The sequence below is a fragment of the Panthera tigris genome, chromosome A3, assembly GCF_018350195.1.
Source record: "Panthera tigris isolate Pti1 chromosome A3, P.tigris_Pti1_mat1.1, whole genome shotgun sequence".
Lineage (NCBI taxonomy): Eukaryota > Metazoa > Chordata > Mammalia > Carnivora > Felidae > Panthera > Panthera tigris.
This window is the reverse complement of record NC_056662.1, coordinates 28174067-28189245: the sequence shown is the minus strand read 5'-3', so window position 1 is coordinate 28189245 and position 15179 is coordinate 28174067. Positions and strand designations below refer to the sequence as shown.

The following is a 15179-nucleotide window of genomic DNA, read 5'->3' as shown; positions in this document are numbered from 1 at the left end:
CAAAACCACTTCCAAACCCGAGACCAAACAAGTAAGATGCTGCCCTCTGGGAACGAGCGAGGGGAGAGCGGCACCCCTACAATCAGTGGTCGGGCCGCCGGAGCCGCTGGCGGGGACGCGGACCCCTCACAGCTGGGAGCCGCCGCCCGGCCCGCCCGGGCCCTGCTGGCTCAGCGAGCGGCAGCTGATCCTGCGGATGGAGTGCAAGGCCACCGTGCAGCAGCCCCGCAGCAGGGAGCTGATGTTGTAAATGGGCTGGCCCTGGCGTCGCTGCGAGCGGCACAGCCAGGCCACCGTGGGCACGGCCGGCACCACCACGGCCAGCAGATCCACGATGTAGTGGCGGCTCCAGTAGCTCTTGGGCTCCTTCTCGGCCGCGGCCACCTCCTCCTCGTCTTCCACGGGGCACGCCACGCTCACCGACGGGCTGGGGTCGGCGCCGGGCCGGTGCGGGCTCGGCCCTCGGGTGACGGGCTCAGGGGCCTCGAGCTCGTCACCCACCGTCACCACCACGGCCAAGTCGGGGTCTTTGGGCCCCGGGGGGCGGGGCTCCGGCTCCGGGCACCCGTGCCCCGATTCGGGGACCGCCCCGCAGACCTGGGCCCTGGTCACTTTCTCCAGGATGGTGTCCAGGTCCGGCTGGTACTGCACGAAGTCTGTCTGGATGGCACGCTCCTGCACGCAGCTGGCCTGCACGCCGGCCTCCGTGCCACACAGCAGCTTCTCGTAGGTGTTGCTGGCAGGGAAGCGGGGGCCCAGGCTGAAGCCGCCCTGCAGCGAGCCCTCCTCGGGGCCGCAGTCCACGCCCGACGACAGCAGGCTGCTGGCCTCCAGCGCGTCCGTCCGGCTCAGCGTGTCGTCGGTCACCGCGAAGCCGCTGTCAGCCCCGTCCTCGCCCGAAGCCCCGGGCTGCTCGCCGGGGGGCCGGTCCCCGCACACGGCCGGGTCACTCAGCTTGGTGTAGGTGGAGCTGCGGGTAAGGGAGCGGGCGGGGGACCCACCGGCCGACTCCCCGGCGCCGTCCTCCTTGGCCATGCCGTCCTGGGCCACCTCCATGCTGTGCAGCAGCGTCTCCAGCTTCTTGTTCTGGATGTTGATGTCCACGAAGTACTTCTGCAGCCCCTTGTCCTTGTCAATGAGGTTGTTCTTGACCGTGTCAATGACCTGCTTGAGCTGCTTGATCTCCTTGCGGGCCTCCTTCAAGGCCAGCTGGGCCTCCACGCGGTGGCACTCCTCCTCGATCCAGTCCTCCTGCATGCGCGACAGCTGTGTCTTCAGGTCATCGATCTCCGTGTCCCTGCGAGCAGATGACACACACACGCTCACTGCCTGGCCCGTCACCACCACCAAGGGCAAGCAAGGAAGGGGCCGTCACTAAGGACAGAGGGCTGGAACACACAAGGCCTGACTCAGTGCCTCCTCCTTGCTCCACGGGGGGTAAGGGGGCGGCCAAGGGGGCCTCCTCTTGGGGGGGAGAAGACACGTTCGGGCCCCTCTGCATCCCCAGCCCTGGAGGCCGTAATGCAGACGACTGTCCCCATTTAAATCCATCACCTACAGAAGAGATTAGACAAGAAAAACGCTCAGTGTATACATATATGCTGCTGCTATAAAAACCAAACACATCCACTTTAAAATCTTAACGCGTGACAATAAAAACTAAACCTAAAATCTCCGCTCTAGGGGAAGGAACACGGCCCCCTATGAAATCCGGTGCTGAAAACTGTCCGCGGAGGGACACCGGGCCGGGGACGCGGGGGCAGGCCGTGGGCCGCTTTGCTTTGCTGAGGGATGTTCCAGTCGCCATGTGGGGGGAGGCTGCCGATTTCACACCTTCCCTCAAGTGGGGGGATGAAGAGTGGAGGGTGGAACAGAGGCAAGTGATGACAACAGATGGCCCTCTTTTAGTCACACTCAATGTCTCTGCTGTGTATCTACTATGAAGAGGGTGGGCCCAAAAGATGGACAAAAACGCACGGGCCACTCCCAAGAGGCGAGGCACGTGCCAGGCACACCAGACACAGGCGTCTGAAACCCCCGAGTCACAGATGAATCCGGGGTGCGGGGGACGGAGGCGAGTTAGGCAAACATCCTATCAAGTCTGGAGGTAAAGGCAGCGCGAGATCGGACAGGACGCAGTGAAAGCAGTGAGGACGGAGGAAAGCCATTCCTGAGACGGGAAGTCTGGTCGGGGGGTGCCCACCGCAGCATCCCTCCCAGCCATGCGGCCCACATGCCCCGAATTCACGGAAATGCAATCCACGCGTGGCTAGGCCATCACTCTGAGGGTCAGGAGTCCACCAGGGATATCATTCCAGATCAAGCGCCACGCGCTTTTCAGAGTCAGATGGAATGTGCAGTTCAGGAAATGAGGCCAGGACTCATGGTCACAGGGACCGGGATGAGGGGCTGTGGTGGCCGTGAAGGTCGGCGATGGCATTATCTGGAAAGCAGCGGACTGGACCACCCAAAAGGACACAACTCCGTGATGGAGCTGCTCAGAGTGGCAATACTAGATGTACCAGCAGGCACGGGGGACCCTAACTGGGACTCACTCTACGGATACCCTCTGCACTGGCGCGGAGTCCTGGGAGGGAGAGCGAGCTTGGAGGAAGGGACTGGGCATGCTCAGTGTGGCCGGGCCCTTCCCCTCTCTCCTTGGAGCCAGTAGGACCCCAGGCCAGGGAGCTGTGGCTTCCCCACCCCGTCTAGGACGTTACATTTGAACCGAGCCTCGAAGGAGGAGTTCGCCAAGGAAGCAGGATGGGGGCAAGGCCATCTCGGGATGTGGGGACATGGCAAACAAAAGCACAGAGTCTAGAAGCTTCTTTAAGGAGAAGGTAGGTGACTGCAGGAGGCAGGTATCAAAGCGAACACACGGAGAGCGGGCCGTGTGGCAGGGGGGCAAGCAAAGAGGCGCCGCAGGTTCCCGCAAGCGTGGCCAGGGATTTGAGGTGTCGGCACGTCCATGCCAGGGCGTCGTGCCCAAACCACACAGGGCAGACGTCTGCTCCAGCCGCTGGACCAGCCCCAGAAAGGAAGCGACGTGATGGGCCGTCTGCTTCCTGAGGACATTAGTGCAAATGGCCAGGCAGAGCCAGGGCATCACTGAGAAGATGATGGGAGCTAAAAATAGAAATCCCAACTCTACAGACGAGGAGGCCCACAGAATGCCACCTGTAACTTCCTGTGGTTCAAAACCACAACAAACCCAAACCGGATTGGCTACTTGGCAGAGCACTCACTGGTCACGGAAGGGGTGCTCACGCATGGCGTATGCTTCTCTTTATATGCCGTGTCCAGGATAGACAAATCCAGAAAGACAGAAAAGATTAGCGGTAACCGGGAGCCTGGGCCGTGGCTGCGGTTGTGAATGGCGTTTGTTTCTGGGGTGATGGGAATAGTCTGGAATTAGATACCAGTGATGGGGGCACGATCCTGTGACTATACTAACCATCACTGAATTGTACACTTTGGATAGGGAAACTGTAGGGTTTTTTAAAAAGAGGAAAGAAGCCATGCTCGCGGTGGCCTGCCCCGGCCCTCAGTGCCCGGCACAGCGTGGGATCCAGCTCCCAGCGGCTGCGGATTTGAACTGACACAGCGCAGAGGAAATGATTAAGGTGATGAAGAGATCAGAGGGCAGTCCTGAAGCTTCAGTCATAAAGATTGAAGCCGCTGGCCCAGAAAGGTAGCAGCTGAGAGGGTCACGGTCTGCCCTCAGGTCTGGAGAATGAGCTCAGATGGGACCGTGGGCGGTCGGGGGGCTGGGGTCCCCTGGGCTGGGTAGGAGCTCAGGAAAGGTTTCTCAGGATCTCACATCGTCCGTAAGTAGATGAGCAGAAAGGCTTATGGGACCTGAACTGGTGGGCCCAGAGCCCCCACCCCCCCACTGGTGACTCCTTGGGTGGAAACAAACAGGGGCTGAGGGGGTGTCCCCCCCCCAACAGGGAAGGTGAGCCAGGAAGGATGCCCTGTGGCCCTGCTCCCCAGGTGGAAGGGAGCCAGGGGGTAAGAAGTGGCCAAATGGGGCTGACAGGCCCAAAGTGGGAGAGCACCACCTTGGGGTGTGGGGAGGACTCGCTGGCTGTCAGGGGAAGCTGCCTGCAGTCAGGGAGAGCAGCTGAGGGGAGCATAGGGGCGGCTGAGGGCTCTGGAAAGGGGCTCCCCCAGGGCTTTGCCCGAAGGAAAGGGCAGGCCGGGTGCCGGGAAGCCCTCAGCGGCTCCTTCCTCCTGGAAGTGCCCCAGGGCCCTGGGTCTCCAGGGCAGCGTGTCTCCAGGGCTGCCCACCCACCCCCAGCCTTCTGCCAGCGGCTCACCGGTCCTGGAGCCGGTCCTGCGTGTCCTTCAGCCGCGCCTTCAGGTGCCGGATGCACACCTCCTTCTGCTGCAGTGGGGTCAGGTACTGCTCTGGAGTGGGGGGCTTGACGCCGTGGTTGTCGCTGCACAGTGTGTACTTCATGGAGCGCCTGCGTGGGGACACATGTCAGCGCGGAGGGAGGAAGAGGTCCCCAACCATCACCAGACAGCTCCGGGCCAGGCTTTCCTCTAGGAGCCCGGGTGGGCATGAGAACACCCAGACCTTCCGGAAGGTAGGTTCTGTTAAAGCTCTTCTGGGGGCATCTGGGTGGCTCAGCCGGTGAAGCATCTGACTTCCGCTTAGGTCGTGATCTTGCGGTCGGCGAGTTTGAGCCCCGTGTCGGGCTCTGGGCTGACAGCTCGGAGCCTGGAGCCTGCTTCGGATTCTGTGTCTCCCTCTCTCTCTCTCTCTCTCTCTCTGCCCCTCCCCTGCCCACGCTTTGTCTTTCTCGGTCTCTCAAAAATGAATAAACGTTAAAAAAATAAAAACTCTTTTGTGTGAAGACCACAGTGGGGAGCTCAGGGGTCCTCTAGTTGGGGTGGGGACACATGACAGCACGCGCATAGCCTGGCACCGTGTTCTGTGCCCTCCTGACGCTATCCGTCAGCTCAGTCCCAGTGGCGATCCCAGAATTCATGTGTCCAGGCTCCTAACCCAGAGAATGAGTTTGGGGGCCAGAGGCCGGCGTGGTCCCCCTCCCTGTGTCATTCCCCCAGGGTCTGCATGGCGGCAAGGACTCCCCCCCCCCACCCCCCCGCCGTGCAGGAGCAAACACCCCCCAGAGCCGAGAGCCATCACCGCCTGGCCTGCAGGACCGTGGGGGAAACAGCAGGTACAGACACGTGTGCACGCACAGCGGTCTCCAAACACACTCTGATCCCCTGCTTGCCATCCTCATGGACACACGAGTTTGCACGGCCATGCACACGTATTTCCTTGGAGTACACATCTGAGTACGATTACCCCGGTCCGTGTCTGCAGGCCCACCTGCGTGTGCGCACACCCGTGCCCGTGCGTCCTGCCACCCCGCAGCCACCCTCAGGGGCCACTCACGTGTACTAGGACGCCGGCCCACACGCGGGTTCACGCAGATGCACGCAGACCCTTGCCACCCGCATACGCGCTCGTGCTCTGAGGGCACACACAAACGCACGTGTGATCGCTCACCAGCTCGGGGCTTCTCTTCGTTAATGGCTGAACCCTGAGCTGGCAGCAAGCTGGGTGCCACATGCAACCTGGCCCCGGGTGGCACAGATATATGTGTGTGTGTGTGTGTGTGTGTGTGTGTGTGTGTGTGTGTGGTGAGCATGCCCTGGACCCAGCTCAGCAAAGGTGGAGGGATTCCCACCCAGTGGAGGGCGGAGGGCCAAGGCTTGCACCCAGCGGAGAGCACCCGATTTCACCAACACACGCGGCCCAGCCGCCTCGACTCACAGCTTCCTGCCTGCGGGTTGTTCTGCTCACGAGGAAACCTCCTTGGGTCTTGTCTTAAAAGCCTGGGCACGTTCTCACACAGCCTGGCAGAGGCCTTGTGGCCGTCCGACTCCTGCTCCTTTAGGGGCCGGCCACCCCCGCATCTAGGGAGGGGCAATGACATTGCCAGGTCTGACCCTGGTTCGCAGAAGCAGCCACCCTGGAGGGAGTGTGAACGGCTCTGTGGGAGCCGGATAATGTTTGTGGAGGAAAGAAGTCTTTCTAAACCGTCAGCCAGCGAAGAGAATGTGTAGACAGAGGCAGAGAGAAAGAGAAATGATTCTCCTCTACTTCCTCGCCTCGTGGTCCCTAGGTTTAACTCAGGTCACATCACACGCTGGCCTGTTTTTCCGCGTGACAAGGGGCAGAGGGATGGCGTGGGTCGCGAGCCGGGGACTCCCCCTCTGCGGACTCTAAGAATCTCCTTCCGAGAGAGAAGGCAGCCAGCGGGGGCCAGGGCCCCACGCTGCGGACATCCCGGCAGCTGCCACGCAGGGACTCCAGCTAGAGGGGCGCCGGTCTGTGCCAAGTGACAAGGGGCTTCTCGCGGGGCCCCAGGCTCCAGGATCAGTTAAGCCAGCGCAGTTGAGAATTACAGAACAAGTAGCCATTCTCACGCTTCCTATGCGCTTTCATGGGTTTCTCTCTAATGTGCTTTTTTGCTCTAATGTAACACTTAACACTCATACGTTCTTAGTCACTAGCTCTATCCTTGAAGGGGAAAAAATATGTTTATATATATTTATTTTTGGGACAGAGAGAGACAGAGCATGAATGGGGGAGGGGCAGAGAGAGAGGGAGACACAGAATCGGAAACAGGCTCCAGGCTCCGAGCCATCAGCCCAGAGCCTGACGCGGGGCTCGAACTCACAGACCGCGAGATCGTGACCTGGCTGAAGTCGGACGCTTAACCGACTGCGCCACCCAGGCGCCCCAAAATATGTTTATATATAACCGAGAAGAAGAATACACCGTGATTCATGGCTCTCCACTATTCACGCCCCGGAACACCTGGCTGTTTGCACCGAGGCCACAGCCAAGGCCCGCTGCTCACCCACAGCTGACACTGTCCACATGGGCAAGGAGACCCTCTCACGGGATTTCTCAGCCTCGGGGCTGGGGCCGCCCCCGTGGACTGCCGTGATGACACGCGTTGCAAAAATCTGCTGTGAAGAAGTATTAAAGTTGCCCGTCATATACTTTTCGAAGTGAACGCATCCGTCAGTGCCACTCACGCTGCGCGCCACCCCGAGCTGGGGTTGCAGCCAGGAGGCTGAGGCGTGGGTCCTGCACACGTGTGTCACCCGTCATGCGCGTCGTGGCGGAAAACTCTGAGAACAGCCGTCTCGGCCTGATCTGAGCATCACTTCGCACCAATGACACCGTCTCTGCGGGAAAGCCAAGGCCAGCCTTCGCCAGCCTGGTGGCCCAGGACCCCCAGGTGGGACCAAAGTCCTCACGAGGGCAGCGGCCAGTATGGGCCACCTGCAGACATCAACCCACAGAGACCTGTGGGATGTTGGCCCCTCTTTACAGATAAGGGAATGGAGACTCAGAGACGGGAAGTACGAACGCCAAGGCCGCGCTCCCCCAGCTCCACTGGGGAACGAGGATGGGCCGCCATTACGGCTGTCCCTCCCTGGTTTTCAAGGACGCACAGCTTCCCTTCACCTGTCTCCCCAGCCGATCCTGCTTTTCCCGTTACATTCCGCCATTCCCTGAGGGCACAGCCTGGCAGGTGCCACGCTGTGACACACTCCGCTCTCCTGACCAGCTCCACCTCGGTCTCTCTCACAGGGGCCCCTCAGGAGAGCGGGATGGCAGATGCCGCGAGTGGCTTGTCCCTACCTATCTTGCCTGGCACCACCTGCCCTGCAGCCACGGCCAGTGCCAGCTGGCAAGGCGGAGACAGAAGTCCCGGGAAAGGTGTCCCTTCTCAGGAGGCAGGAGCGCCTTGCACTGGGCCCTTGTTCCTTCTGGACCCGATGCTGGCCTGATGCCTGGAGGGGTAGGAGCCTCTTGGAACGGCAAGGACAAAACCGTACCCCAAGGGCGGCGGGGCAGGAAGATGGGACGGGGTCCCGGACACTTCCAGGCCCTCGCTCTGAGAGCATCACAGGGTGATGTGCGGCTGGCGGTGTCACATCCCTCCCTCAAACAGGAGGAGCTGAGGCTCTGGGACAGTGACCCGCACAGCCAGTGACGCTGGAGTCCTACAGCCCCGGCCCGCCCAGGGCGCCCAAGTGCGCAGCCAGCAGGAGACCAGGCACAGGGGAGGCCTTACCTGGGCGTGGGGCTGCTGTCGCTGCCCTTGCAGGAGCCCGAGTTGCTGCTGCTGCTGAGAGAGGAGGTGCCGTAGGCGTCCCGCACGCTCACTGGCGGAGAGGTGCGCCTGGAGGCAGGGAGAAGAGGCAGGTGCTCGTTCTGGCTGGCGGGCAGCTGCGGACACTGGGCGAACACCGCCAGGCCGCTGCGGCCCAAAGGGCCCCCGCTGCGGGGTCGGCACCGGGGAGAGAAGCAGAGGGGAGAGGGGGACGCACAGACAGGGGTGACAGAACAGACAGCGCAAATCAAGATGGAAAACCAGGAGCAGACCGGTCCTCCTGGCTCCCCAGGACAGGAATGGAGGCTGGGCAGGGCCAAGGGCAGCAGGGGGGGGGGTCCCATCTGTCTCGCCAGGGGTCCTCAACTTTCAGGGTCCCCCAACCCCAGAGGAGGGCCCTGAGTGGGCTGAGACAGGTGGGGCAGAGCAGGGCAGGCAGGGGTAGGGACAAAGGTCAAAGTCAAGGGGGCAGGGGGGCCCGAGTGAGCCAGAGTGGATGATGGCGTGAGTCCCCTCCGGTAACTGTGAAGCGTAACAACAGCACTGGTGATGGTAGGAATCCAGTGGTTTGATTCTTCAGAGAACTTTTATATCCACTGAGCCATTTGAGCCCTTAAATAGTTCCAGGAGGAGGTGAGTGTTGGCCAGCCCAGTTTTAAAGCTGGGGAAATGACTTGCTCACGGACACACTGCATGTTGGTGGCAGAGTGGGGACGGAGACCCTCCCTCCTCCCGCCCTCTGAGGCCAAGGGGGAGACTCACCTGCGGGATCCAGCAGAGGCCCGTCTACTGCCCGGCAGGGACATGGCCATGAGGCTGCGGGTCCGGGTGAGGGGCAGGATGGGCGGTGTCCCCGGGGCTGAGGAGAGAGGGCGCGTTGGGGGGGCCGCGGGGAGGGCCGGACCAGGCCACGTCATCCTCTCGCTGGGGCCGCTGCCTGGCATGGCTCTCCTCTCGCCCTTCAGCAGGACACCCCAGGACCGAGCGAGGGCCCGGCCGGCAGGCTCTGGCCACAGCTCCCTCCACCAACGAAGTTAGCACACTCCTGCCACCTGACTTAAAATCTCGAACGTCAGGGCCTCGGGGGCAGCCGGAAATCAGAGATCCGACCCTGTGTTCTCCAGACGATCGAATGTGGAGGGCGAGCTCGAAGGCCTGGCCCAAGGTCACACGGGCTTCGGGGCAGGGCTCCTGACTCAGCACAGCACTGAGTTCTCTACACTACAAGCCGGGACCCCCGATCCCTGACTCGGACCCCACCCCACGGTAGACAGTGCCTCCTCGGCGGGGGCTGCAGGCTGGAGGACTCCTGGAGCAGGACCAGGAACCCCAAATTAGGCTGGGCTAGTCGTGACGTCACCTTCCCAGGGCGCCCGCTGGCGTGTGGCTCAGGGCTTCCTGTCTATAGGGGAGACAAGACAGACCAACATACCAGCACACGTGTAGAAAGACATACGGATACACACGAATGTGAGAAGGTACTATGTCCCTGCCCTTCTAAGGCAGGCCACACACATCTCAGTGAACATGCTCAGGGCCCGCCCACAATGCAGCACGTGCAGCCAGGCCATCTCCCCCACCACCACCCCCCCAGCACGCATGCTACACACAGGCAAGCCTGCACCCATTCATGCAAACACGCATGCTGATTTGGCATGCGTCAGGACCTCAGAGCACAGGCTCAAAGCAGATGAGGAAGGGGGGTGAATGGGTACAGAAGCCCTCCTCTGGGGCGGGGGTGGGGGGTGCTTGGCGGGCTGGACCTAGTAGGAAGTGACCAGGCCTGTAGGGACCCTTCCTTGGCACTCTTGACAAGTGGGTAGGGGCTTAGGCTCCAAGGGCAGCCCTAGAAGGGTCTAAGGAGGGGAGAAGCCCCATGGCGGGCCGAGCGTTGGCTGTTGTCGGGAGGCCTCCGGCACTGGGCGTCCCCCCAGACCCCTGGAGTCCGAGGCGGGCGGGCCTGGGCTCTTTGCGCCGACCTGCTAGTCCTAGGCCAGCTCCAGAGACCCCAGTTCCCTCCTTCTTCCGTGCTCAGAGCAGGGACTGAGGCCAGCAGCCTGGGTTCCTGGAGACCTGGCCAAGGACACCATGCCCCAACCTTCCCCCATGCTGGAGAGCAGCTTTCACCGAGCCCCGCTGCGCGCAGACCCCGTGCCAAGCACGTTACGTACAGTGTGCCATTGACTCCTCCCAAAAACCCTATGAGGAAGTGCTGTGATTAGTCCCCTCACAGATGAGGAATCCGAGCCTCCCAGAGGAGGGACTTGCCCCAGTCACGCCCCCAGAGTGTGGGCAGGGCCAACATCGGAACCAGGCCAACACCAGACGCCCGAGGGCCTGGGTCTCAGACTCCGGAGTCCCCTGGCTGGCCCCACCCCTGGTCACACGGGCCTCCCCCATCCACGTCCTCCCGGGAGCCTGGTCAACCTGCCCGGTGGCGGGGCTGCCTCCTGAGAGGACAAAGGCGCTGCTCAGGTGGCCTGTTTCCTGGCCGTGACACAGAACGTGGCCTGTCCCCCCGGAGGGCCTGGACACAGCCAGCATTGTCTGCCCGGAGGTGTCAGGTGCCGGGTGCAGGAGCTGCCGACACCATGCCCGTCACCTGAGCTGCTCGCCCCAGCTCCCACCCATCATGCCCCAATCAGGCAGGGCCTCCGGGCAATGTAGGGCCGACCCCTGAAGGAGGAGCCACGGGACCGAAGACAGTGCTCCCCACACTTGTCAGGAAGGCTACCAAGGGCTCCGGGCCTCCTGGGCACAGCTTGGGGCCGACAGGGGGGTGACGCGTTATCACATGTGGGCCCCAGCTCGCAGAGCCACAGGGCCCGACAGGCCCTGGCTTCTCGTCCCAGGCAGCCCGGCTGCCCCAGCCACCCTCCCGGCCTCACCCCCTTCCCTTGTCGCTTTTGGGGGGATGCCCTGAAGAGGCTGTGCCTTCAGGAGGACTTTTCAGCAGAGGCAGGACTCAGCAGGACTCAGATCCGAGGACAGGCCTCGCTCTCCCAGGCCAGCTTGGGTAAAGGTTGCTAAGGAGCGAGGAAAGTCCAGGCGGAGTCCCGGGCCTCTGTCCTGGGAGGCAGGCAAGTTGCCTGGTTTGCCTTGGAGCTGAGTGTGGCCTCAGTACAATGACAGCTTTGTCTCCTCTGTCCCTGCTCCTACCTGCTCGGCAACCCCACACCTCCCTCCTCCTGTGCTCCCTCTTCCTTCCTCCCTGGCCCAGGGGGCGGGAAGGAGACAGTGTTTGTACCTGGATGGACCTCCCGGTCTCCTGGGAGGCCAGAGCCAGCCATTCATTCAGGACAGGGGTGGAAGAGGCATTTCCCCTGCTGGGACAGCACCTTGCAGGCGGGGGGGATGGGGGATCCCTCAGGGGAGGGCAGAAGCCACCCAGGCCCAAAGGGAGCCACCTCTCCAGGATCCTACTCAGAAGCCTCGGTGCACCCCGTGTGCTCTCTCGGGTCCTTCCTCCCCCTCCAGGCCCCAGAGAGGAGGCGGGTTGCCATGGCGTCTGTCTCCGTGCCGCCTGCCAGCTCCCCGGAGTCCCACAGCCCTGTCCCCTGGCAGCCAGAGGCTGCCACTTGGAATGAAAGGTGGAAAGGAAACCCTTCACCGTGGGGCGCCGGACTGAGAGTCTCTTCTCGCCTCAACACCAGAGTAAACCCAGGCCCTCGCTCCGGCCTCCCTCCATGTCCCCATCCTGCCCACATCATGACCACGCTGCTGCGCCCCCGCTTTGATCCGTCCCTCACACACCCAACGGTCTCCCAAAGGCCTACAATGGGGGTCCAGGGGATACAGCAGGATCCAGGAAACAGGAGACAGAAGGACGTAAAAACAGAGACAGATCTGGGCTCAAATTCCAGCTCTGCCAGTCTCCACACGCATGCCTTGGGTGAGCCACACCACCTCTCTGAGCCTTTGCTTCCTCATCTGTGAGTGGGGCCGTCGTGGGGTGCACCTCACGTGGTTACTGTGGCAGGATAACGCATGCCCGGGGCTCAGCCCAGTGCCCGCCACACAACACACGCTCGAAAGTGGGAACTGCCAGTATAGATAAGTGCAACGCAGTGCGAGCTTCAAAACAGAGACCCATTCGAGGCATCACGTGGCCTCACGAGGGTCAGAGACAGCTCCTCCAAGAGGAAATTTATGCTGGGTCTTGAAGGATGAATAGGAGTTCGGCAGCAGGAGAAAGCGGGTGGGAAGGAAGGAGAAGGCTGGGCAAAGGCAGTGAGTTGTTCAACTGCATGGCATGGCTGGAGAGCTGCTGAGGAAACTAGGGGGTCTGGTGAGGTCAGAGGCCCAGTTTAGACTTGCAGTTTAGAAAGCCCCCGGGGTAGGGGGCCTTTGTGGAGCGTGGCTGGGAAGGGACAGGAATACAGGCAGACGACCAGTCAGGAGGTTATCACGAACTTCCAAGTGGGAAATCAGAAGAGCCTGGGTCAGGGCTGCAGGAGCAATGGAGAAGAGCATCTGGAACCTTGAGAGGCATCAGGGCCCCCCGATTAAGTAAAAATTGGGCACGGCTCTTGATTCTGGCATTCAAGGCCCGCTTATCTATACCCTTGCCAACATTCAAGGCCCGCTCACCCATACCCTTGCCAACGTGCTGTCAGCGGCCTGCTGACCCCCAGGAAAGCCCCATCAGTCACTCTGGCACCTCCACGCGGGCTGTTGGCCCAGCCTGCAGCACCCTCCCTGCCCTGTTCTCATGCACGCATCACACGCCTCCTGCAAGGCTCTGACCTGCACGGCTTTCCCCCTGGACTTTCCCATCACTTACTGTCATGACCACTTAGCATGCCATGCCTTGGGTTGAAACTCAGGGACCACCACCCTCTGGGGGACTTCATAAAAAACAACACAACCAATGCACAATGGTCTGAGCATGTCTGGTAGGCCAAGGGGTTGGCTTAGATGGTCTCTAAGACACTTCTGGATCCAACCTTCCGTGATCCTGAGCTGTTAAGGAAATGACGGACTTACAATGAAAGCCTCATTCTCCCTCAATGACTAGGGCTCCTGGGTTTCAGTTTCCACCTCGGTAACACGAGGAAGCTGCATTTCTCTGAAGAGACACCATGGCAGTTTACTCAATCAGCGAGTCGTGGGGGGAGAGACCAGGCACTTGGGTTAATCCAATATTCTGGCTAAGTGAAAGTCCCTATATGTACTATCAATGAGTTTTTGCAACGACTCGGCCATCAGTAAAAGAAGAAAGCCATCCTAAAACCCCAGGGAACAGAACAATCTGTCTCTGATGACTCAGGCCTCCGACAGCTACGGAAAGCAGAGGACGCAACCGACAGAACAGAGCTTGGGAGGGGTCCTCTCTCTGCCAAGGCAACACGAGAATGCCGAACAGTGCTCCCAGCAAACAGCAGAGCGTCTGGTGCTCCTCGAATGCCAGTGTGGTGCAAGCCTGGGCTGGGAGCGTGCCAGCAGCCGTACTCCGAGTCCCGGAGGATTAGTGCTCCGGGGGCTATCCGCGGCCGGGGAGCTCGGTAAACCTTCCGCTGGCTTCGTGACCCCGGCTACTGTGGGTGTCCAGCCCCCGAGAAACGGATGGCCTTTCTTCCTGAACCTGGAAAGGCATTTCTCCAGCTCGCTTCCTCCGTCCTGAGCAAGCCGCCCTCAGCGCTGGAGCCACAGGTGGGGGCCATCGGACTCCTTCTTCTCACTGCGACAGCCCCAGCACAGCGGCTGGATGGACCCCCAACCCAGACGCCAGGGGTGGGAGAGGGGTGCTGCCCCAGGCAAGCAGGCCGGCGCTGGGGGCTGCGACGGCTGCCACGCCACAGTCTTCAGCGACTAGACTCAGATTCTGGACCTGGGTGAGCGTGGAGCCCGGCTTGGTCTTCAGACCCCCCAGAGGATTTGCCTCTGGGCCTGCTGAGCGGTGGGCTCAGGCCTCCTCATCACCTGCAGAGGCTCCCCTTGTATCTGTTCCACATACGGAAGGCCCTGCCGTGAGACTGCTTCTCTGAGAAAGGTTTTGCAGGCTTAACCGCATACTATGTATTTTCCACAATGAGCTACTTCTCGTCTAGTGGGAGGGCTATCATCAGACAGACCAAGACGAGCGTGGGCGAGGCTGTGGAGGAACTGGAGTTCTCACGCACTGCTGGTGGGAAGGTAAAGTGGTGCAGCCACGGGGGAAAGCAGCACGGCAGCTCCTTGGAACGTTAAGCGTAGGGTTAACGTGTGACCTGTCAATTTCCCTGCTAGGTCGATATCCCCCGGAGCATAGGAAACCGGGGTGCAAACAAGAACTCGTTCCGCAATGTTTGTAGCCACAGCGTTCCGCACGGAGGGAAACAACCCAAATGCCTGCCAGTGTCCAACGAATGCATAAATAACATGAGGGACAGGTAGGTAACGGAATATCACTGAGTCCAAAAAAAAAAAAGGCAGGAGGTATGGACACCTGCTACAACATGGATGAACCTCGGAAGACGCTAAACGAAAGAAGCCAGATGCAAAAGGCCACACGTTATATGATTTCATTTATATGAAATGTCCTTGGCAGGCAAATCTATAGAGACCGAAAGCAGATGAGGGGTTGCCAAGGGCTGGGGGAAGGAGGAGCAGGCGAGGACCGCTGGCAGGAGTCTCTTTTGGGGATGATGACAATGTTCTGGAATTAGACAGTGGTGATGGATACACACCTCTCTGGGTATACTAACCCTCCCTGGACTGTACATTTTCAAAGGGGGGATTTTATGGTGTGTGAATTATTGTCACAATAAAAAGCACATTTTTAAACTGCCATAATATATATTTTAAGCTATTTTTTTAATGCCTGTTTTTGAGGGAGCGAGCGTGAGCGGGCGAGGGGCAGAGAGAGAGGGGGACAGAGGATCCCAAGCTGGCTCTGTGCTGACAGTGCAGAGCCCCGAACTCACGAACCGTGAGGCGGCCTGAGCTGAAGTCAGATGCTCAACCGACTGAGCCACCCTGGCACCGCCACATAGTATATATTTTACGTGAACAGTTGTAAAAGGACGGGGATGGTCCAAAGAG

At 60.7% G+C, this 15179-nt stretch overlaps 1 protein-coding gene across 2 annotated transcripts in view; it reads right to left on the bottom strand.

The window, feature by feature from the left end:
- The window catches only part of SNPH (syntaphilin), a 33671-nt gene continuing 18492 nt past the window's right edge, over positions 1-15179 (bottom strand). The window contains exons 3-6 of one of the 2 annotated variants that reach the window (XM_042980730.1): positions 8919-9015; positions 8118-8225; positions 4320-4469; positions 1-1297 (exon numbers count right to left, since the gene is read on the bottom strand). In XM_042980730.1, the coding sequence (XP_042836664.1) occupies positions 127-1297; positions 4320-4469; positions 8118-8225; positions 8919-8968 (1479 nt within the window). In that variant the 5' untranslated portion in view covers positions 8969-9015 and the 3' untranslated portion in view covers positions 1-126. Of the gene's footprint in view, positions 1298-4319; positions 4470-8117; positions 8226-8918; positions 9207-15179 lie in introns of those variants that run through there. The other variant, XM_042980729.1, reaches the window with a different exon arrangement.